The 24,033-nt window shown below is 40.2% G+C and overlaps 1 protein-coding gene across 1 annotated transcript in view; it reads left to right on the top strand.

Annotated features, from left to right (window-relative positions):
• SLF1 (SMC5-SMC6 complex localization factor 1) overlaps positions 1-19,490 on the top strand; it is a 37,313-nt gene extending 17,823 nt beyond the window's left edge. Inside the window, exons 11-18 of the mRNA XM_026866729.1 lie at positions 394-559; positions 7,444-7,591; positions 9,862-10,007; positions 11,819-11,994; positions 12,493-12,623; positions 14,676-14,768; positions 15,159-15,341; positions 17,839-19,490. Of these exons, the coding sequence (XP_026722530.1) occupies positions 394-559; positions 7,444-7,591; positions 9,862-10,007; positions 11,819-11,994; positions 12,493-12,623; positions 14,676-14,768; positions 15,159-15,341; positions 17,839-18,320 (1,525 nt within the window). The 3' untranslated portion in view covers positions 18,321-19,490. The remainder of the gene's footprint in view (positions 1-393; positions 560-7,443; positions 7,592-9,861; positions 10,008-11,818; positions 11,995-12,492; positions 12,624-14,675; positions 14,769-15,158; positions 15,342-17,838) is intronic.
• The last annotated feature ends 4,543 nt before the right edge of the window (positions 19,491-24,033 follow it).

Genomic DNA, 24,033 nt, shown 5'->3' on the forward strand with positions numbered 1-24,033 from the left:
CACCGCGGCTGACGGGCAGGGCCTTGGCCCGCGGCGGGTCCGTCTGGGCGCCGGCTGGCGTTGGCCCTGCGGGACATGGGGAAGCTTCCAGCACCTTCTCACAGAAGGCACCCTGCAGCCCCCCCGCTACCAAACCCTTGCCAAGCAAACCCAATACATAAAGGCAGCCTTTACTTTATGTAATATTAACACAATATTAGAATTCCTTCAGTCTGACTGTAATAGTCATCATTATTTTACTTATTATTCATCAGAAATTGTGTCTGATCTTTCCATACTTAAAAATTGCCAAACCTGTGTGTGTTTTGACAGAAGACAAGGTTTCTGTCTGGTAACTATAGTAATCAAAGTGGCATAAAGATTTAGGTTTTTTCGCTTTTCTTTTTTTTACAGTTTGGTTGAAGGGACCAATTCACAGCATCAGCAAGTCATGCCACAGACAGTTCTTCTGAAGACCTTTTGGCGTGAAAGCAAAAGCTCAGTGCTTTTTACCAAACACATAAATATTCTAGCAGATTGGGTCATACTATCCCATAGAGAATTGGACAGAGAAAATGATGTGAGTATGAATTTTATACTTTAAAATAATGAAGACCGACATATTTTTTAAAGGCACGCCTTTGTTCATTCCTTTGTGAGGAATTATATGTAAGTATCACAGCTGCTTGTTATAGCTGCCTTTTGTTGTGAAGCATGCTGGTTTTTGCTCCACTAAAGGAAATGAATTGATCCATAAGATTCTCATATTGATCTGCAGAGAAGAAACGAGTCATGAGTAGCTTGTTGGCTACATTCAGATGTTCACATGCCCTTACCAGCAGGTATTACTGTAGTCATTAGGGACACCAGCTTAACACATCCTGTCAAACAATAAGGTGTAACGAAAGAGGTGATTATCTGATTTCACAGTGATTGTATTCAGGAAATGTTGGAAGGAGAAAGCTAACAAAACTAATAGTTTTTTTCTGTTTTCTGCAGATATGCATTATTTTATTTTAATAAATGCCCCAGTTTTCTTCCCAAGTCCTTTAGTTTCATTTGGTATCTTCCCTAGGTCTTTTCATAAAAATGGAATTGAAGGCAACTTAATTGCTGTTCTGTGACCTGCTGACCAGCAGGACATTGACCTGAAAGATACTGAGTGTCCTCTATACCACCTCTTTCTTTTCAGAAGCTAGAGGCCTTGTAAAACATCTTTGACTTCTAGATTCTCACATAAAATACAAACTTACTGCTGTCTCTGCGTTCTCTTTTAAATTATTGTGAAAGCACAGAATAAATAGGTACTTCATTCACTTTTTCAATACAATAACAGAACAACAATAGAAAATCAAGTATTCCAGAGAAGAAAGCACTTTCAATATAATACCTGGTAGTTCTTCATTATGTTAAGAAAGCAGAAAGATTAAACATAATGAGAGCTTCACTCATCTTACCTAGCCAGACCTCCTACCTTTTTTGAGGGCTATCAAAGCAAGGCATTCTGAAACAGTGCTGCCTTTTATCCTTGGTCAAGATATTAAAAAAGTGCCTAAAATTAGGCTTCTATACCCATATTTATATTTAAACAACCTACCTTTTCAAAAGTACTGAGCACCAAGCAGGCTTGCATTCAGTTGGTGTCAGTGGCCATTCTGTTTCTTTGGAAAATGAGACTGCTTTCATATGTTTCCTGGTGTTGGATCTGCAGTTAAGGGTAGGCACCATTTTCTTTTTTCTACTATGCCTTCTTTTGACAAGTTCCACCACTGTAAGCCATACCTTTTTCATAAACCATTCTTTGCATAAGCAGAATAATCACTTCTGTCAGACAGTGTAGTACATATATGAAAAATAAACTTAAAAGAGAGAAAAAAAAACATAAAGCATAGAAGCCTACCTCTTGTTTAGATTCTGTTTTCTTTATATAAATGTATGTAAGAATTGTACTTTCAGCACAAAACCCAGATGCCTCTTGCTTTCCCACTTTGATCTTATGCATTGTAATGTACAATATCCCTGCAGATATGAATTCTAGCCTTAAAAAGCAGATTGTTCACTCATAATATCTGTAGTCTTGTATGTTCCTTCTTACAACCTTATTCTTTAACCTCATATTTATATATTACATTTTCTTTACATTTGCATTTTTTACCAAAAATAAACTCTAAAACAAAATACCATAGTTTTACATTCAAAGCTTGTCATCATGTCTTTCTGCACTCTTTAGTTTTGTTATACTAAAACTTGATACACTGATTCTTCCATCTATTCAGGGACTCCATTTCGAATTCCATGACACAGCTGAAAAGGTCATTCAGAAAGCCAAAGGATCAGATAGATCCTCCCCAGCTCTGTGGGCAGAACTGTCTTTTCTTTTCTCCTATTTTTTTACTATTTTAGAGATGCATAGATAAAACCACAGTATTTCCATGTCATTAAATGTAGCATATTGGGTGCAAAATTTTCCTTCCTGTCTTCAATTTAAGGGTGTGAGTCATTCTTACCTGTTTTGGTTTTTAAAAGCTGTTTGCTTAAGAGGCAACACATTGGCAAGAAACGCATAAGACCATTCAGGAAATTAAAAAAATTTAAAAAATTAAAAAAAAAAAAAAGAAGAATGATTGGATATTCTTAGTATCTTACAGAAATTAAATGTTTTATACCACAGTGTAAAGGGGTGACCATGTTTCTGGGCTTACACAAGCATATTAGATTGTGGGAAGAAACAAACATGCCAATTGTGATATACTAAAGTTCTGGGCAATTCTCTAGTACAATTATCTGTAAATAAAAACAGGTGAAATTAATTTTTTTTTTTTTTTTTTTTTTTTGGCATATCTAACACATTCTTTTCTAAGTGGTAAATGTTAGCAATTAGTCTTTGTTTTTTCACTTTTTAGAATCAGATTATATTTTTTGGTGATTCAAAGAGATGGCAACAAATCAGCACTAGAGTGGAGAAAAAATGTCTGTTTCCTCTCTTATAGTGCTGATTTGTGACAAAATTACAGGGGTTTTATATGTGTCTCTTGTGTCTTTGTGTAAAAAGAGCAATCCAGAAATAGTTGCACTATTCTAGGTGAGAAAATCCATGCTGGAATTGTGAGTTAGTGGTTTCCTTGGTTTACATACTCTGAATGCATTTCACTTTTCAGGCCTATTGAAAGAAAAAGAAAGAAAGAAGTGCTATAAGGACTCAAGTTACATATATGAGTGCATTTGCTTTCTTGTGTTAAGATAGAATTTATCTTAAAAGTACCAGAATAAAATTAGTGACAGGAAATTGGATGCCCTCACTCATCGTTGTGTCAATCTGCTGGGACAGCTTGGTGGAATAAAACTGATACACTATCCTTGTAGTTAAAAATGCACTGCCAAAGAATACTGGAGTTTTTCATTCACTTAAAATCTTCAGTACTGAATATAATTTTAATATAAATAACATTTATTATTTATTATTTAAATAGGTTTGATGCAGAAACTTCTGGTCAAGTTTCCTTGAATCAAAGCTGTTAATTAATTTTTAGAATTTACAAAGGAACATGTGTATTTCTTGTAACAGTTTGAGTAGCGTTGAGCAGTTGCATGGCTTTTCACGGTGTCACAAATGGTATCAGAAATGCTTTTCATCCCTGTTACTACTGGTGGGTTTTTTTAAAAAAAAAGCTGTCTAACATAGCCTGACAAAGGAGTGAAAAAGGCATTCTTAGCTGCATTTAGCTGCACTTAAATGCATTTTTAGTTGCATCATCTTGCACATTTCTAATTTGTTTTCTTCCGTGTTTCAGGTTTCATTATCTGGTACGAATTTGTGTGGTGTCAGTTTGTAGAACTGAATGTCTTTCTGGTCTATCTGTCACTTCCATTAGCTTTCTTGGAAGTATGTTTTAGGCACTGTTGGAGTACTGCATAACCCTAAAAACACACCACATGAAAAAGAACTCTAAAGAACAACTCTAAAATAACTCTGTAATTCAAAGTGAAAAAGTTAAAATGAATTTTCCAATGACTTAAAAGCTTTCCTATAAGAACTTTTATGTGTACTAAAGCGCACTGTGAAACTTCTGTCACTGTAGCACTGTACTTGACTTGGCAAAGCTTTAAATGGAACAGCAATGTAGGAATTGCATTTGCTAAGCTGGCAGACATCAGTTGTACTGATGTGACCTTTGTATGCTAACACAGTCAACAGCCTCTTCCCACTTCAGCGCTCTTCTCGGTGAGATAGCTTTGATTCTCAACAATAAGAACAAGGAACAGAGTTTTGAAAAAAGGTTTAACCAGATCTTGCTTAATTTGCTGTGCGTGGTGTCATGGGTTGACCTGAGCTGGCACGTAAGTCCCCACCCAGCCGCTCGCTCACCCACCCCTCAGCAGGATGAGGGAGAGAACTGAAAGGGCAAAAATGTGAAAACTCATGGGTCGAGGTAATGACAGTTTAGTAAGTGAAGCAAAGCAAAACAAGGAATTCATCCAGCACTTCCCATCAGCAGGCAGATGTCCAGCCCCTTCCTGGGAAGCCGGGCTCCGTCACGCATAGCGGTTCCTTGGCAAGGCAAACGCCAAACCCCCAATGTCCCCCTTCCTCCTCCTTTCCCCAGCTTTTGTTGCTGAGCACAGCATTGACATGGCACAGAATATCCCTTGGGTCACTTGGGGTCAGCTGTCCTGCCTGTGTCCCCTCCCAAGTTCTTGCCCACCCCCAGCCCACTCGCTGAGGGGGGCAGAGTGGGAACAAGACAGCCCTGGTGCTGTCACACATGGTGACATTTCCCCTGTTTAATGGAAGTGCTTGCTTCTTTTTCCTTTTTAAGATTGCATGTGTTTTCGTTATTATGCTTGTTTTGTGGTTGAAAATGAAAATATTATTAAGATGTTGTAGTGGTTGGAGCACAGAGGGCAACTGAGCATCAAGCTGCGGCTTGCTCGCTCTTTCCCCTCAGGAATAGGAAGGAGAAAATAACACAAAAGGCTCAGGAATTCAGATAAGGACAGGGAGGGGTGACTCACCCGTTATGGTTACAGGCAAAAACCAGACTTGTTAGGGGAAGGAAAAGAACATCAGTTAAACTTAAGGGTTGCACTGACCCAGTGCTGAGGGATCTGGTGGAGTTGGGAACGGTCAGGGTGAGGTTCATGTTTGGACTGGAGGAGCTGCAAGAGCTTTTCCAACCGAAATGATTCTGGGGTTCTGTAATTCAAATACCACCACCACTTAACAAACCAAGTAGGGCAGTGATAAGCCTCACCACATCTTAAAAAAAACACCTTCCCCCCACCCCTCCCTCTTCCCGGGCTCACTTTGCTCCCGATTTCTCTCCCTGCTCTGCCCCAGCGGCGCAGGGGGATGGGGATGGGGGTTGTGGTCAGCTCCTCGCCCGCTGTCTCTGCGGCTCCTTCCTCCTCAGGGGAGGACTCCTCACCCTCCTCCCTGCTCCAGCGTGGGCTCCCTCCCACAGCACAAGTCCCACACATCATAGTCCTCTCAGCGCTGAGCTGCAACACTGGGGTCTTCTCCCTGCAGAGTCCGGCCTTCTCCGGGCACATCCCCGGCTCCAGCGTGGGCTCCTCCGCAGGCTGCAGGTCAGCATCTGCCCACCAGTGACCTCCACGGGTCCCTGAGGGGAGTCTCTGCTCCAGCACATCACCCCCTCCTCCTCCTTTCTTCCATTAACTTCTGTGTTTGCAGAGCTGTCCTCCTTGCAACTCCTCCCTACAATTCCCAACTCCCCCTCCCTGGTTCCCCTTCTTAAATACGTTATCACAGAGGCGCAGCTGCTGTCGCTAATTGGCTCAGCCTTGGCCAGAGGTGGCTCCAACTTGGAGCCAGGGGAGCTTTGAGAAGCTTCTTTCAGGGGCCACCACTGTAGCCCCCTCTCCCGCTACCAAAAAATCCCATCACACACCCAAACCCAACACAGATGTTAATACTTAAATGTTTTTAGAACAGATACTTTCAGCAAATTAGAGCGTTTCCCCCTCATTTGTAGCACTGAGTCACTTATTTCAAAATATGAAGGAGAAGTTCTTGGTTTGTTCTACTGTTGTTTTACCAAAACATCAGCCAAGCCTATAGCAGTTGGCAGTGTCTGGTTTATCTTTGTCAGCATGCAGAGGTAGCTGAGAAAATGGAGTTGCATCCAGTGTTTCAGCCACGTTTAATATGCAGCTTTGTATCTGACTGCAAAACATTAATACTGGCAGGATTAACAGTTGTTATTTCAGTCTGCTGCCTCAAGGTCAGTTTTTGCTCCCCATCGCTTTCCTTGAAAAAATGTAGATGACGTAATATAAGCATGTGATTTAGAAACAAGAAAAAGACTGTAAATATTTGTGTTTTGCATCTGTATCTACCTCAGATTACATCTATGCGTACATGGTCCTGTCACTTACCTCTGTTAAAATCGTGCTTATTTGCAGCGTTTGTGTAAATTATTTGCTATAACAAACTATTGATGGAATTAAATCATTCACCCACTATTCTGCTGGGTGAATGTACATATTCCGCTCAATTTCCCTTTTATCCAAAAATGTCCAGTTTGAATTACTCATTCCCTTTCACTAGTACGCGGTATATCACCTGGTGCTCTAGCGTAACAATAGTGATACTCGGGTAGAGCCTTAGGTAGGTGTCTTTGGGCACATGAATTTCATCTGTTCCTACTGTGGTGCACAGTCTTCCAGTTTGCGCTTTGCAAACTGTCATACAAACACTGAACTTACCATGGTTGTACATGTGGTCAGAGGATTAATTTATTTCAGGATTGTTGCATAGAATATTTGATGCCTCCTGAAGAATATATGCTTGGCTTTTTTTATCTACACATGACCATTTTGTGCATGTTTAGGGAGAAAAAAGTTAGAGTAATACCTATAAGTATGCTCCTAAATTTGCAACTGCTAGTCTCTTTGGAATTTTGGGGAGCAGAAGAAAGTTTCCTGATCCCAGAAATTGGCTGCCAATGTGCTGACCCTTTCGGCACAGACACGCGATTAGTCGCAAAAGGAGTTTTAAAGTAATGATGAAATCTTTAGGAAAAGAGAATCCTAATAGAGCAGGGAGAATAAGATCCCTATAATTGTCAAATTAAACACAAGGTTAACTAGCATAAATGCAATACTTGAAATCTTACAGTTAAACAAAACCTAATTTAAAAAGAAATCATGCTTCGTACTTGCAAGCTTTGGTCCCATCTTGCATGTTGTTTTAGACAGGATGTTTTCAAAAACCTTGTGTTTCTCCAATGCCGTATCTTAATTGATGGTGACATTAATGGCATATTAATTTTGTTGACCCGGCTGCAACAGTTAGCTTTTAAGCAGAAAAAGTAGAGCCGGTGAAGAAGTGATGTGGCAACAGCTTCTTTTATCTGAAGAAGTTCTCTAGTGTTATTACTGGTACATTATCAGTGTTAATTTGTTATACAGTACAGACCTACAGATACTCTTATTTTCATTTAGGCCTTCAGATGTGAATTAACTCATCTATTAGACGGAATTCTTGGAACTGTAGTGGAATATTGGATCGTCTCAAGTTTGCTTATGGACAGAAACGAGTTTCATCAAATAGCTGAAGATTTGTCACAGCACCTTGCCCTTTCGTGTGATGGTGAGTGTTTGAAAGGCCTCTCGGAGTCTTGTAAGCAGGTACACTAAATTCCTAACTGAAAACCATCAGTTTACTTTCAAGTTGCATTGTACCTTCTGTGTCAGCCATGCAGTCTTACAGTGTCTTGTGTATGCGTGCAGTAAACTTCTGTTGGGTGTATGAGTCTGTCTGTCTGTCCACCCCAAGCAAAGACCAAATAGAACAGGCTTTCTTATTAAAAACACTCTAAATAAATCTGAAGAAGTGTTGGTGCACAAGCAAGACAAGCAGTTTGAAGAAGAAAAAAAAATCTTGGAAGATCTCCTGTCAGTTTAGGCCGAGCTTTAGGCATGTCATAGTAACCATAACTTCAGAGAGGCAACACCTTAGCTCAGGCCAGTTCTCAGGTGAAATCTATCACTCCACAAACTTGATCATGTTTGCTAAAAACACTTCAGCCATTAATCCAAAAGCTACGCTGAACTCTTTGACCCATACAGATTTCAAATGAAATATTTCAGTGTCTCATTCCAAATCCTTAGACTTAATGGACTTTATTTGGGGGGTGGGGGGAAATTTCAGTTTGTCCCATAAACCACTATTGTTCCTGTTTATTAACAATACTAGATAAAAGAAATGTTACAACTTACCATTTAGCGTGGAATGTCACTTGAGGTATTGGTCCTTTTAGCAACTAGAGGATGAGGAGCTGAAAATGCCAAAAAAATAATCTCAAGAAAACTACTGAATGTTTTAAATTTCATTGTCAAACTGAATTCTCACCAGAACTGCTCTTCTTTTTTTCTTTTTTTCCCCTATTAGGAAAGAGTGGGAAAACTGTAACTCAGGTGTTACACCTGTATGGGTATCGTGGTTTCAGGCACCGTTTTCTCTAGAGATAATAGGCTTCATTTAAAGTGTATCTTCCCTCTTCTAGCTGGACACTTGTAAAGAACTATCCTGAAAAAAAGTACAATAAAATCTTAGTCTCTGAACAAATAGTTCCACTCCAGTCTTAACAGAAAGCAAATTTTCAGGACTTTATAACCTGCCTTAGATCTTTGAAGGCCAATTCATTTGGAACTTTGTAGTATTTAAATCAATGGAGCTTTTAGCTTCTACTACTATTGCCACCTCTCCAAAAGAGTTTCTATCTTTCATATAATAGAGAGAATCTTGGATATGTATTTCTATAAGACTTACTTTCCTGTACACAAATGGAAAATTAGACATTCTGTGCTCTCCTTCATTGAGAGCATTCAGGAGAACAGCATTCACAGTCTGGTTATAAAGAGTAAAGATTCTTTGACCTATTGGTGATCACTGCTGCTTGGTTCATTCCACAGCACTTAAGGCCCAAAAAACTGTTGCAGAGTTCTTCTAAATTCTGTCTCTCTTAGAGCAGAAAACATCTGTACTCTTAAAACTGTGGTTATGCTTTGCTTGATTCTACAGATCAGTTAACGTTTAAGCACTTCTTAGCAGAATAGAATATTCCCTCAACACAGTAAAGACTTCTTTCCTCATGGCAGACCTTGCTTTCCACCTGTTTCAGTTGCTATTTTGACAAAATTATTTTACTAGAATCAAAATACAAATAATCACTCTAGGAAGAATCAGTCATCCTGTCTCCTTTTACAAAAAAAAAAAAAAAAAAAAAAGACATATCCCTGATATATATTGAGATAGATATAGATCTATGTTGTTCTGCCACTGTCTGCTGGGGTTTTTTTTTTCAACAGTATGAACTGTTCTGTACATCTGAATGGGGCTGAAATTTGTTTACAGTCACTTAATGTAGAATTTAGTGGTTGGACTGGATGATCTTCAAGGTCTTTTCCAACCTAGATGATTCTGTGATTTGAAGTCACCCTGCGTTACTTGCAGATTTCTTCACATATTTTATCTGAATTGTGCTTGTGTTTTGTCAATTACAGATTTTAAAGGTGATCACTTGCATGACTTGCCAAATAATTTAATTCTGAAAATCAAGGTGTATCTTTCCTAAGACTGTATTTAGAGCGTTTTTTTAAAAAGTTTCACATAAAATGTGGTGCTTTGCATTTTTAAGTCTTTTGACCATTTTCCTAGAAGGAGGTCTTATTATCAGATGGTGGATAAAATCTTTTCTAATGTGAGTGGTTTTAGTAATTCTCATGGAGAATAGCTTCTGAATCTGCAACAGCAGAAGAAAAAGAAGTCCGGAAGAGCTCTCTTCTAGGTAATTCTAGATGTACGGGTTTGTATATTCTTATTTTAAAGTTCTTTCCCCCCTAATTGCTTTTATCCAGGTTTTCCTATAGATGAATTAAAAATGTTCATTTGTACCATCCCATCCCCCTGGCTTCAAATGTTTGTCGCAGAAGCAGTTTTTAAAAAAATGTGTTTTCGGAGAAATATAACTATTTCTACAGAACCTCTTTCTCTTCAGAAGATAGTAAGTAACTCCTATCACAACTAAGTATTTTACAAGTAATTGCATTAATGAAAGTCTTGGAAAAGATCTTTCTTTTTGTGGTCTGAGCTCATGCTTGTTGCATCCGTTGTCTTCCACCTGTAGATAGACTCTACTGCATTTAAATTTCTCTTTGCCCAAGATCTGGGCTCAGACCAATGGTAAGATTTTTGAAAAGGTGACAGTCTATTATTCTACTGGGCCCAAGCATTTGTTATATACAAGATTTTATGATTTTGGACCACAGTCTATTCCTGTGAATTTCTCCTCTTAAAAACTTTCCCCTACTTGCAAACCTTTTCCTGCCTTCAGATCGCAATTTGTGATAGTTGGTGAGGAAATACATGATGAAAGCTGTGAAAGAAATTCTCAAAACCACGGCTGCTGGCAGGATGCAGGCAAATCAGGGAGATCTCACAGTAATGACATGCCCTAGCTTAGAGCTTCATTTCAGTAATCTTAACACCAACGACTAAACAGAATATAGAATATAGAATCCATAACTGTTTCTGTATGTCCTAAAATTCTACAGGTAGAGTTGAAGGAAAACAAATTTACACCTTTATACATTTTCCATACATAAGTTTTCCTGAATTTTACAGGAGTTTGTTGTGAACAGAGATCATTGTTTATTAATACGTCGTGTTTAAACAGAGCTCGAACAAAAGACTGTCAGAATTTTAAAAGTAAACCAACTATATATCTAATATTTAATGTATGTTGCCAACACACATGCAGCAGCAATTGCTATTTTTAGTATTGCCATGACTACTGATCACTCTCTGCAACTACTTAAATGTAAATTTTTGTGGTGCTTGAAACAAGCTCATGTGCTTTTTGTGGCTTTCCTTAACATTACTGTGCCTTGTTTCTCGTTCCGTACAATAAATATTAACTATCATCCAATTTTGCCTGCTCTTTTCATGCAGCATCTTATCGGCTAGGCTGCTCTATGGGTTCAAATAGTGGTCTCCCACTCTCTGGTGGTAAATGCACAGTGGAGGTTGCAAGTAAGGTTTCCCTCACCCATTGCATGTTGCCTGCAGAATCTACATTGGTATCCTCTAGATACTCACAGCCTTCTTTAATATCTTTCTTCAGATACAATCATTGTGTAACCACTGAATGAGTCCCCTCACTGGGCTTTTGCCTATGCTTCTGCCAAACTGCAGAAACTTATATGACTTTTTAAAATGAGCAGTATAGGTGGGTTAGAAGGTCTGTATTACTCAAAAGAAGCCAAAATACCTACAACATCCAAACCCCCTCTGATAATGAGAGAGCACCTAAGAGATAACTAGCTTATTGCCTTCGCAAGGTGCAAAGGCTTAATGCAACACATCATCTTAGAAGAGATGAAGGAGGAGGGTGAGTATTTCTTTACCAAATTGCTCTCTGGGTTGGGAACAGGAAGCCTTTAAATACTTTCATTAAGGGCCTGAGAATCAGTTAGCTTTACTTCAGTTTTATGTCCAGCTAAAGGGATCAAAATTTTCTCAGCTACCAAAAACCCAAGAGAGAGGTCTTAGAATCTCCCACTTTCTGGCTCAGACACAATCCACTCACCTCTGAGGCCATCAGAAAGAGTGAATTACAAGAACATAAAAAAATATTGCAGAAGACAACTTTAAACAATCTATATATGCAGTCATTTAAGGATCATATTTTTAAAAACTTAGATACAGCAAGCTGGGGGTGGTGGATGACTGCTTTGCATGAAGTGCAACAGAAGAAAATGACTGCATTTTAATTTACTGTATACAAAGTCATTGAAAATGTTCCTTTTGCAACAGGTCTGTTCCTATTCATCTGCTTTGCGAGAGATAGGGATGCATGAGAAAAGAAAGATAGACAAAGCAATGGAAAAGAAAACAGGACAATGGCTGTGCCCTGAGTCTGAGTCTCAAAGTGTATTACAGATGCCAAATGGCAATAAGCAGAACCAAGTCAAAGTGCTGCCTGATCTACCGTAAGTAATACCTATAACATCACCAGTTTTATTCTGCTTTGGGGGACAGCTTCTGACCCAACACATTTCTTGAACTTTATATGACCCATTTTGTTGTCTGCAAATTACTGCAGCTGACAGAAGGCTCCATCGTAAACCTGTAACACCTCTGGGCTGGGGTTCCCCCTTTCTCCCCATCCTCCCTCTCAGTGTATATGCAGGCTGATGCAGTTATATTTTCCCAGTATTAGATTTAAAGGGTACTTAGAGAAGTTGAACCATTCATAGAATTACCTTTAAAGAAAGTTTAATTGTGGGTAATTTAATTTTATTACTGTTTTAAATACAGTTATAATTAAATGACATAGAAATTATGTAATTAAGACATTTCAGAAATAACTCTGAAATGGATAGATCTAAGTATGCTGTATATACACATTTAAAAGCATTAAGTACATATTCATTATCTTAAAATACGAAATCGTGATTTCAGATGTGTCACCTTTGCTCTCTTTTCAGTGACTTAAGCTTTAATAAGCGCTCTTCATTCATGAAGCTTAGACCAAAACCAAAAGTTGAGGCTGCATGTGGCAAAAAGAATTGCCACCTTTTGCCTGAAGACACACATTTTTGCAGGAGAAGTGTTAAAGGTATTCTATGTATCTAATTTATGTTAAGAACTCTATACGGTTAGAATCTACAGTGTCAGGTTCAAAAATCTTGTCCTGATGAATGCTGAACTAAAATGATGGGCTTATGCCAAAGAATTATTTTCTTATGGTCCGTGTTTCTTTTTCCCAATGCCTATTTAAAAGGAAGAATTGTATATATGGTGGAATAAAGCTGCCTTCTTCATTCCCCTCCCCCTCCCAGATATTAAATACAGTGTACAGCTTGTGTGAGCTCATTCCAGTCTTGCCTGCCTTACTTTGCTAATCCACCTCAACCTGTGCTTGGTAGGATCAACGTCTTCTGATTTGAAAGTATAATTCAGTCTTCATCTCTTTCAGTCCTAGACATTTTGTGAACAAAGACTGAGGAGTATGCTATGTTACATAGCTGTGTTAAGCATATGGACTGTTTTCTTCCAGGCATTCAGCCCAGACTATGAAAGGCATTTGGCTTTTGTCTTAGCTATACTGGAACCCAAGTACCTAAGGAATAAAACAGCACTTCAGTAATTCATTCAGTTCCTACTTATTGCACAAATTTAATAAATCGTACTTTAGACGAGCCTTTACCTGAAGAGAGTTACTTGCTGGAACTACTTTTTGTCATCTTCATCATCAGAAATTTACCTATGTCACTTAAAACACAACTATATTAGCATGACACCCCGGAGAAAGCTTAGAAAAAACTGCAAAAGCAAGCTGGGATTGTTCAAAAAATTAAAACCAGAATTGTATCACAAATACTGAAGGACAAAAAAAACGTCACCGTCTTTTGGGATTTAAGAGAGCTTCAGTAACAGAGCCAGACCATGCATTTTTAAAATTGGTTCCCTTTCTCTTTATTGCTTTTGCAAGTAAAATTGATGTGAATTATTACATGCTGACTTCTACAAAGGAAAGAGCTGAAGGACTAGGGGGAGAAAAAAATTGCTTTTTTTCTATTCTTCCCCTGCCAAAATTGTAAGTAGTATCTTCTGTTGAAAGAATGAGTATGGAGCTGACAGATTTACATAGTGAAGGTATTAATATAACAAAATATACCATGTAAATCTTATCGCAAAGGCTGAGAGATTTAGCCTGAGATATTTTTCATTTCTAAGATGTTTGTTGCATCATCTTTCACCTGGCATCAAGATTTTCCTCTGGCTGTTGCTCAGACCTAATCATTTAGTGAAAGTAAACCCGTGTTTAGAATGGGTCTGAAGTTTCTATCATGCAGAAACTAATGGTGTCTTTACGTATAAGCAGCAGTTCTCAGTTGCTTGCTGTTCAATTTTTCACACTTACTTCAGCTTTACACGACACTAAGGCTTGGGATTTTTTGTTTCCAGAGGATTTACTACTACTATTATTATTCTTATTGTTGTTGTTGTTTTTATTATTATTATTATTATTATTATTATTATTATTATTATTATTATTATTATTATTATTATTATTATTATTATTATTTATTTTGACCCCTTCATTCTCTTTCCCCCCTCCATTGCTACTGTAGCCAAGTCAGACAGCCTATTGAGAAACAGCAAACCATCTGTTAACGGATTTGAAGTTCTGAATTATAGTTGAGTGTGTAGAGGCACTCGTGCCTAGCCAGAAACATTCATTTGAATTAAGCTATAAATGCTGTGTAAAAAGAACCATACATTTTAACGTAGGTTCATGAATAAATTTAAGGGAGGGCAACTGCACTCTAAAGTTTTATTGCTTCAAAACCCAGTATTTTTGGTGTTCTGTGATCACTTGGTGCTTTTATAGTGTGATTGAAGCTTTAAACCTTGAACTGGGGGGAGATAATTCCTGTGTTAAACCGTTTGCAATACAATTTCATTGCTGGATCTCTGGTGGAACAGAAGCTCTGTGGGTTTTTTTGAATTTTCTTAAAAGATGGTTAAACAGGATAAAGGAAAATCTTACTCATTATTGAATTTTCTGGCGTATAGCCAGGTCTCCTAGTTCCAGGCACTTTGATTATTTTCTTTAGTTGATATCTTGCCTAGTCTAGTGTAATCTATTAATTTTTTATGGTAGGAGAGACAGCCCTGCATAAAGCTTGCATAAGTAACAAAGTGGAGAGATTGATTCAGCTTCTCTCTATCCCTGGAACAGACATTAATGCTAAAGGTAAGTTACTCATTTTCTCTACAGAACTAAGAATTTAAGCCAGATAAAGAACTGTATTAATACCTGTTTGGCAATAAAGTTTGTATTTATGCTATGAAAGCTGTATAATTTTATACAACACAAAATTAGGACTTTATAGCAAACATTGAGGAAGGGTTAATTCGTAACTAAAGTGTGTTCTAAAATCACGTTTTCTATGGATTTTTTAAAAATGCTATTTAGTTTTTTTCAGATGTTTTTAGAATAGAATTTCTTGTTTTGAATTCAGAAGCTGCCGCTGTCCCCTGACGAATACTAAAAAATACAGTGTTTTGCTGTCTGATGAATTACATTATTAACGTTTTAGTACTACTTCTGCTATTTTAAAACTTCCCTTGATTTATAATTCAGACGATGATGGCTGGACGCCTTTGCATGAAGCCTGTAACCATGGCAGCACAGTGTGTGTCCGTGAAATTTTGCAACGTTGTCCAGAGGTAGACCTGCTCACTCAAGTGGACGGGGCGACTCCTTTGCATGATGCACTGTCAAATGGACATGTAGAAATTGGCAAGCTGCTACTTCAGCGTGGGGGTGAGTGCATTTATGCTAAACTGGTTTAGGGAAATTATCCACTGTTCCGAGCCCATATGAAGTTCGTGGTGTTTTTCTTAATGGTTGCTTAAAATACAATGTTATTTTGAAATATTTATTTTAAAACATTTTTAAGCCAAGCTGTTTTGGTCACAATAAAAATAATACTGTTTTCACACTTATCTTGATCAGCTGAATATGAAATTAACCAGGATTTTCACATTTTTTTCCAATATGGTAATGTTTTTATTCTGCATTTTACACCATATGCATTGTAACTATATTCTCCAAACTCATTAATGAAGATAAAGATTACCTAGTCACCAAGCAAAGCTAAGGATTTTCTTTTGTTTGGATCTATTTTTACCACGATGCAAAAATAGATCAGTAAATCTCTATATAGTCGTGTATTTCAACATAATTTTGTTCAGCATTTATGAAAATTAATGTGATGGTCTTTGAAGAACACAATTAGCTTGGTAATTAGTTTAAGAAAGGAATCTATATTGTAATCGCGATAACTGCTGTTTAGGGATAATAGTGGGAGGGATGCCTGAGTTTCTAAAAAAAGATACATTGCCCCTTAGGCAGACACATGATAAATGTTTTGAACAATATTTTTTTGTTCAGTGACAGAGAACTTGTATCTTGTCTTGAAATGTACAGTATCAATGTAATTAACTTAGCATGGCTTTTTTTTAAAAGCAACTGCAAAGAATGGTCTTGGGTATCAACTCTTCCTTCTTTTAATTCATTTGCTAAAACGAGTCTTTTCGATATCCTTACCACCGGCCTACTGTGTCAGTTTAATTTCTGCGCACTATATGCCGAGTCCAGATTTTTTCAATAAAATTTTCATTCTGCGTGTAGCCACGAGGCAGAAGAGTGCACTGTATTTAGATGGCCTATTACTTAATTAAGGTAGAGAAACAAAATTTTATTTCATTCTTGGCATAAGACCCTCTGTATTTACAGTCTTCTCCTGCCCCCTAAAGGCTATTTCTGTGTCTGTTGTGCAGGCTCCGGCTGGCAATCAATACGTTTCTCTGCAGTCCTACCTCAGTGTTTGCTGAGCTTTGGTTCTGTGGCTCCCAGGTGTTTTATATATCTCCCGAGCCGTGTATCTGACATGCCAAGCCAATACCTGGGCTCAGTTCAATCGGTCTAAGTGATGCAATAGCCAATATCGTAGTAAGCCCAGCTCCTCAATTGGAAATGGCATCGCGCTGACAGATGTGCATTTTTCCTTGGCTATTGTGAAGAATAGGTAGTGGATGATCCTCTTGTCCTAGGGGAAGAGCTCTACTTGCACTTGCATTCATCAAGGTTTTCTGGCAACTATAAGGCTGCGTGTACCCTTATCTTTGCCTTTGTCACACTCTGGGTTTTGGCCTGTCAAACAGCTGACAGGACCGTGGTAGGAAGCATGTTACCCGTTCAGTGTGGATTTACTCAGCTCAATAATTCCCAACACATCTCCACCAAAACTTTTTTCACTTTTCCCTCTCTAGAAAACCTTCAGCTTGCAAAATTTAATTATATTGCTTAATCAGTGATGGAGTAAAGCAACACAGCTTTAGTCACAGCAAAGTGAAAACCTCTAGTATCGATATGTAATGTGGTGAATTAACTTTTGTAATTAAAATATATTTCTGAAAATGTATTCCACTTAAAATGGCATCATTACTTCAGCATTCTAACCCGAATTTACGTAACAAGTTTCCTGATGCATTCAAAACACCACCTGCGGTGTGTTAACTGCCTTCATTTTTTCTTACTGTTGTGGCAGTTCTTAAACTTATCAAGGTGCCTGAAAACTGTTTAAATATTAATAGCTCCATTGTACTAATAAATGAGAAATACCAAGAGAATGTAGTATCATCAGAACCAGTAAAACGTGTCCCATTTACTTACTTTAAACCTATTTATTAGTTACCTTTTGTGTTTCAGAAGCCTGTTAAGATCAAATTTTGAAACTCAGCTGTTGGGGGAGACTAGGACTCCTACCTCAGTGGTTCACCTTGCCACATAGTCCGGGACAAGGTTGGTCACACCATCCAGAAAAGTAAAATAAAGACCATCATAGTAATGTGCCTTTAATCTGGAGTCAGTGTCAGTAAAGAACCTGGTTTATAAAATACGTAGTAGAATTTTACAGCAGTAATAACATTACATTTTTACATACTTTCTATATTGTCACTTGAAACTTTAGGATAGGCAATATTTGAATTACTTCCCATGTCTATATAATAATTGGTTGTCAACCTAGGAAAACTGGGAAGAAAATTAAGACAGTATCATAAAGGAACTTATACAGGGTCTGCCTGCATGTTCTAGATTGCACCGCAAATGTGTAACTCATCAGTTAAATCAACACAACTTAGTACGAAAATGAACTTAAACAGATGCCTAGCTTCTGGCAAAAAGCAAACCAAAATCTTGCTTGGCTGCCAAATTGAATGTGCTGTTATTATTAATGTTTATATTTTCCCTGCAGGACCAGTCCTTCTACAGCAGAGGGACTCCCATGGAAAATCGCCACTGGATTATGTTGAGTCCACAGCAGTAAAGCAAGAACTTTTGAACATTATTCATCTGGAAGAGAGCACTGAAAGCTTCTGTGAACACACAGAAGAAGATTTCCGTCAGCAGGGAGAACTGTGGTTGATTTTATTTAGTAAGATGCTGCTGAATTTTTGTTCAGTTTACAATCTGTTTTCACCCTTTACTTTAACTCTCAGAGAAGTAGCTTGTTCAAATGTACTTTCAGTAATGGCACGTGATAACTGTAAGATGAAAAATGCATTTTCTGCAGATTGGTTAGTAGGTACATATTTTAGAGAGCTTGAAACTTTTCAAAAGCTACCACAGTTTCTTCCAGAAATATCTGCAAACGCAGGTTTTTTCCCTGGAGAACAGATGAAGGCTTTATTAGCAACTCTGAATACTATGGTAGAGGCATATCAGCTCTTTACTTAAATCTTTGTAACAGTTACCTCCCAAACAAGCTGCATTGTTTGAATCTTGGCTGTTAACCCTTGTTATTGGGATAACTTTTTTTTCCAGCGACCAAAGAGTACAAATTTCACAGCCCTACACAAGTCCTCATGTTAGTATCTGCCTTGTTGTTGATACTTCCCTCTGCTAGAACCCCAGATCAGATGCATTGATTCAGTGCAATTTTTAAGTAGAATTTTTCCAATACCAGTGCCTTCTAGTTGTCTGACAGATCTGGAAGCCCTTGACCACCTCAGGAGGGTGCTATGTCATCTACACTATGTTAAACTTTGTATTTTCTATCCTGGAAATCTTTGCTACCTGCTTTACTCCATAGTTCTCTTTTTTGTTTCCAGAGGTAGTGACCCAAAAGTAAAACAGCAAGCCGTTTTTCCTAGAGAAAGGCTTGTTGCCCACATATGTAAATATCCTTTCATAAAACTGATAGTATAAATATGTCATTAAACAAAAACATATGGAAAAGCAAATACCTTCTAATTTTTCTTATTTATCCTTGTCCTGTAAAAATTAACAGTATGTTGTGTAAATTAATTACATTGTGTAAAACACAAACCAGAATATAGGTAGATTATAGACTATATTTATAGAAGGAATCAGTCTACCAACATGTCCCATGTCTTTGTTAGTTAGAAACGGTCACACAAAGGCACATGGAAAACCTTTTTCTCCTGCCTCAGCACCGTGGCGCTCATGGCTGCGTCTGTGTGCGCAGTGCCCGCCTCGAGGAGACCGGCCCGGATACATGGGTGGTTTGCAGAACTCCAGTGGGTGCCACCAACCAGGGCTTTCAGACAGTTCCTTGGACAGGGATGCTGCTGCGAAGGGCCACATCCACCCCTCACAGCGTCCTTGTCTCTGCTCTGGTGCGTGTTGGCTTGCGGTGGTTTGATAAATCCGTTATGCTGGTGGTGTATAAAATGATCTGGTAACACTCCTGAGAGTCCCTCAACTAAAGATGCGGGTGGAAGCTGTGGCACAAATCTAGTTATGTTGGCAGGGGAATTCACAAAGGATTAGATAAGACAGTTTAAGTATGTACTGGGCATCAGATTCTGACACTAAGTATGGATCTCCTTAAAAATTATACCCCATTTTAATGTGAGAATGTTGTTCTCCATTCTGTGAATACATGCAAACTACGCATAATAATAAATCCTCTAAACTAATCCACTAACCTAATTCAGAATTGTGTGCTACATATTCTATCAGATGGTCCTTTTAATTAGTTAAGAAAAAGTGAAAATCCCGGGCTGTCCTTTACAGGTTTTGGGGCTCGTAAAGGCAGCCAGACTACATTGTGGTGCTGCATGGGGTCATGGATGCGGAATTGTTACTCAGGTGGTTTGGAGAGCCCTTGTGGGTTTACACAGCGACAACTACAAATCCTGCCTTACGCCTTTGTAGAGGTCCAGCACCAAATTCATTCCAGGCTTGGGTCTGGGAATGTGAGAGACACTTCTAAGGGAAGTTTATCCCTTCCCCTCCACCCCGTGACTACAGCCGTGATTCGGCTGGTTTCCTTGAAGTGGTGGTGCAGTCACCTCTTGCCTCCAAGGTTAAAAGTGAGTGTGGTCCCGGTGAGTCTCCATACTCCTTGTGGACTGTCATCCCTAGATGGTTATACAATCCAATCTTAAAAAAACTAATCATATAATGTATTACAATCAAAATTGAAGAAAGCTGGTTAACCATTCTAACAAGGAAGATTCAAACATGTCCAATTAACTAATTAATACTTAATATAGCAACAATTGTCTCAAGTCTCTTGCCACTTTCTTCATTTGTTGACCTAAAGTGGCATTAACACAACACCACCAAGTTCAGTCCCATTCTGAGCGCTGCCCATTTCACAAGGTTCATTCACCATCGCGTTGCCATCGGAGTCTGGATTGTCCGTAGGAATCACCATCCCCAGTGCCAGTCAGGATGCCAAAGTCATCTGTTCTTTGAAGATCCTAACAAAAACCAGAACTAGGCCTTGGATCAGAACCCGGGCATCAAGTTAAAAATTATAATTAAAAATTATCCATCAGGCACTAATAGGGTGAGGTTTTCCACCTTCCCCTAAGGCTTCCCGTTAGCCTGAGGACGGGATGGGGGGTTCAAACCCCCTGTACTCCTCGTGTGCCCACTCCTGGGCCACCCCGGCAGGGAAGTGGCTCCTGTTCCCCAATTAAATGGATTTGGGCGTTCCCTCCTCTGCCTGCTGGGGGTGGCAGGAATGATCTCTCCGCATTCCTCAGCAGTTTCTCACTGCCCGACTCCCGACGGAGGGGGGATTCTAGACATGTTAACCCGTTCTCTAGGCGTGGCTTTCGCACACTTTTCAGCCAGAGCCCCGCAAGCCCCTGTCGGGCCACTGGCCCCGTGAAGACACGCGAATGGAAATGGTGGCTTCCCCCGGGCAGCAAAGCCATCGCTGTTGGCTCCTGCACAGGAAGGGCCCAGAGCCCGTCCTGGGCTGACGGGCCGCTCCCACGGGGCCCAGTCCAGCCCAGCCGCGGGCGGGATGGGCATTCAGCCATAATCGGCTGCTAACTGCCGCCTTCTGTGAGGTTGGGGGCTGGCCACACCACAGAATTACCAGGGGAATGCGTACAATTTATGATCTTTTTTCAATATCATCAGTCACCTCAAAAATACTGTTGGGCAGCAGTTGGCAGTGGGTACCGAGAGACACTTCTGTCCCCCTAACTCCACAACTCCACACTCCGCCATCTGGTAAATACCACTGTTTACCTGCCAGAACATCAAGACCTGGTATTTTCCCTTTGTTCCCCAGTTCTCCCCTCCAGCAACTGCACCAGCTTCGAGATGTGACCAGGAGGCTGCCCATGGACTATCGCCCGGGTACCCCAGTGCCCACGCCTCCCGCCGAAGAGGATTCCTGCCCCAACCATCGAACCGACCTCACTCACCCCAGGGCGGTGTAAACTCTCTACGAGGGAGCTGCTCAGGGGACAGTTTACAACTGACTTGCCAAATCCGGCTTTTATCTTCACGCCCACCCCGGGTCAGTCCAACCCATCTCTCACACTTTTGCCCATGTTAACACCTGCACACGAGGGGCAGGGAGGGAGGGGGTCACATTCAACAGCTCTTTGCACCCTTTCTCTGAGGGACTGGATGTGGATCTTTAAGGCACCCGGGAGCCCTCTAATGATAACTCTAAGGGGGCTGGGATCCAACATAATTTTATTTTTGTTTTTTCCAACATAATTTCAATTTTTTTTCTAATAACCGCCTCCTTCTCTCTCTTTCTTGTATCAATTCTGTCACCGAACCACAGAGCCATTCAGGTTGGAAAAGCCCCTCGGGGTCATCGAGTCCAACCCTCAGCCCGACTCTACAAAGTTCTCCCCTACCCCACATCCCCCCCCCAGCTTATCCCAATGGCCCTTAAACACCCCCAGGGATGGGGACTCCCCCCTCCCTGGGCAGCCTAACAAAGGTCTTCAAACAATTTCCAACCACTTCTCAGACTTCTTTTTCTCCACTACTACAAAATAATCCTGCCCCTGAATCAAGCGCGCACCTAAAATGGTGCACATTTGTCCTCCACTTCTGCCATTCCACCAACTCCCCCGGCTTTGTTCCAGCTTCCTCACAACTGCCACCGGATCAGACCACTTCTCCTTCACCTGTTGTACATCTGGGGGAGAAGGAATACAACTAGAGTTCTGTAGAAACTCCATCAACATCCTGCCGACTACACCGATTTGTTACGGGGGCTCTCAGATAAACAACCACCAAAAATTAAAAATTTATTGTCAACACAATTAACTAACCCTCCGCTAATTACAGGTTCGAATGTCTGTGAGAGGAGAACAGAACAACTTCCTAGGGTTTAACGGCAAACCAAAACACAGAACAAATCCCCACTCCCCAAAGGACAACCCAAACCGTTTTCTCATTCACCTGACAAGTGAGGGCTCTCAACCTGCAGGACCCGCTCAGGGCAGCGTCCTGACCCAGGGCACCTTGAGGAGTTTCCTTGGGCAGCATCCTGACCCCAGGAGAGAGTCCTCAACCACAGCTGCGGCTCCAGGGAACGAGCTCCAAACGTCTCCCCCAGGGGACTCCATTGACACCCAGGACCAATCTGACCTGGAGCCAATAGCGGCTCTCTTTGCCCAAAGGGCCCAACTGCCATCCCAGGAGCAGCTACACTTCAGCAGCCAAGACGCCAAATTTTCACGGGGGGGGATGTGAGAGACTGAAATATCTGATGACTGTCTCAAAGCTTGTGTCTGTGCAAACCCCCAGGAGAAGCTGCTGCGGCCTGTGAATTGGTCCAGGGGATGCTGCCCAGAGCACCGGGACTGTGTTGAAGGATGCACTCTCTGCTTCTCTTCAGTTGCGGACTCTTTACATAAGCCTCAAAGGGGCAGACACAGACTGAGCTGGCCCCATCCTGGAACCGTTTGTGGCTCTGTTGTGAAGGGCAGACCTCATGCACGCATTTGCTAATGACCTGACAAGAGGCAAATGTTCCTGTCCTGAAGCCGGATGCAACAAAACCTGTTGGACCAGAGGGAAAAAAACTAAAGGCGAGCAGATCTGCTGATCAGCTGGTACGATGAACTTAAAAAGGCAGCAGAAAATCTTGCTCTGTGTGCATCCACCATCAAAGCCAGACCCGTGTGCCCCCACCACCAAAGAACTGAAGGCTGAAGACCAACAGGACACCGCTGGATCCATCGTGTTGACTATTCTCACAGCCCTATCCCGCATCCTTGCTTCATTTCTCCCCTTTCCTTCTATTCTGTCCTATCGCTGCCCCTCTTCACTTTTTTTAATAATAAAAACCTATTTTGGGTGTACGGCATCTGACCTCGTTTGTGTCTTAATCTCACTCTTGGGATCGTATCGAAACCTCCCCCGACATTGGATCGGGACGGGGGGACCTGCCACAGGAGGGGAAGGGAGCGCTGCTTTAAAATGAGGATACCTGATTTTTTTTTTTTTTATAACAAATTCAGTAATAGATCAGGAGCAATTTAATATCTTAGCCTTCAGAAGGAAGGTACTAATTAGCAACGTTTCCAATTCCAATTCTTCTGCAATAGCAATTTATAATATTAAAGAAAGAACCCTAAAAGAAAGGGTGTGGATAATAGCTGCTTCTGAAATTGATGTTGCTTGACTAGAGGGAGTAAGTTACACTGATGCAGCTGGCTTGTAGCACATTAAAACTTCCATTTAGCCTTTCTGCAGCTGAGATAGATGATCTCACAGCAATCCACCGAAGACGCTCAGACTGAGTTGGTCGTGGAACCAGACCCTCATTACAAATGTTCAGTGCTTATTAATGACCAATTATTATTTTTACACATGACGCAGAGCAGTCTGCTCGAGTAGAATGAAGGGTCAGCACCTGTTGGATTTGCTTCTGTTTGCGCAGGGTTTATTTTTCTCTAGTAAGAAAGCAACAACAACAACAAAAACTTTGTCATATATACAAAATGGACTAATAAACATCAGTATTCCCTGTTGCAGGACGTGATGAAAGCAACGCTACGCACATACTTTATAAAGAAGGCAAACCACACATTTAATTTGGCAATAATAACATTTTCTTTAGTCATGAATTTGATCGTAAATGGGAATTTGAAGTAATTGGGACGTGGAGAATCACAGAAAAAAAGTATTGTGGTGGATCTGGAAAAGCAAA

The sequence above is a fragment of the Athene cunicularia genome, assembly GCF_003259725.1.
Source record: "Athene cunicularia isolate RWA chromosome Z unlocalized genomic scaffold, athCun1 chrZ_part3, whole genome shotgun sequence".
Taxonomy (NCBI): Eukaryota; Metazoa; Chordata; class Aves; order Strigiformes; family Strigidae; genus Athene; species Athene cunicularia.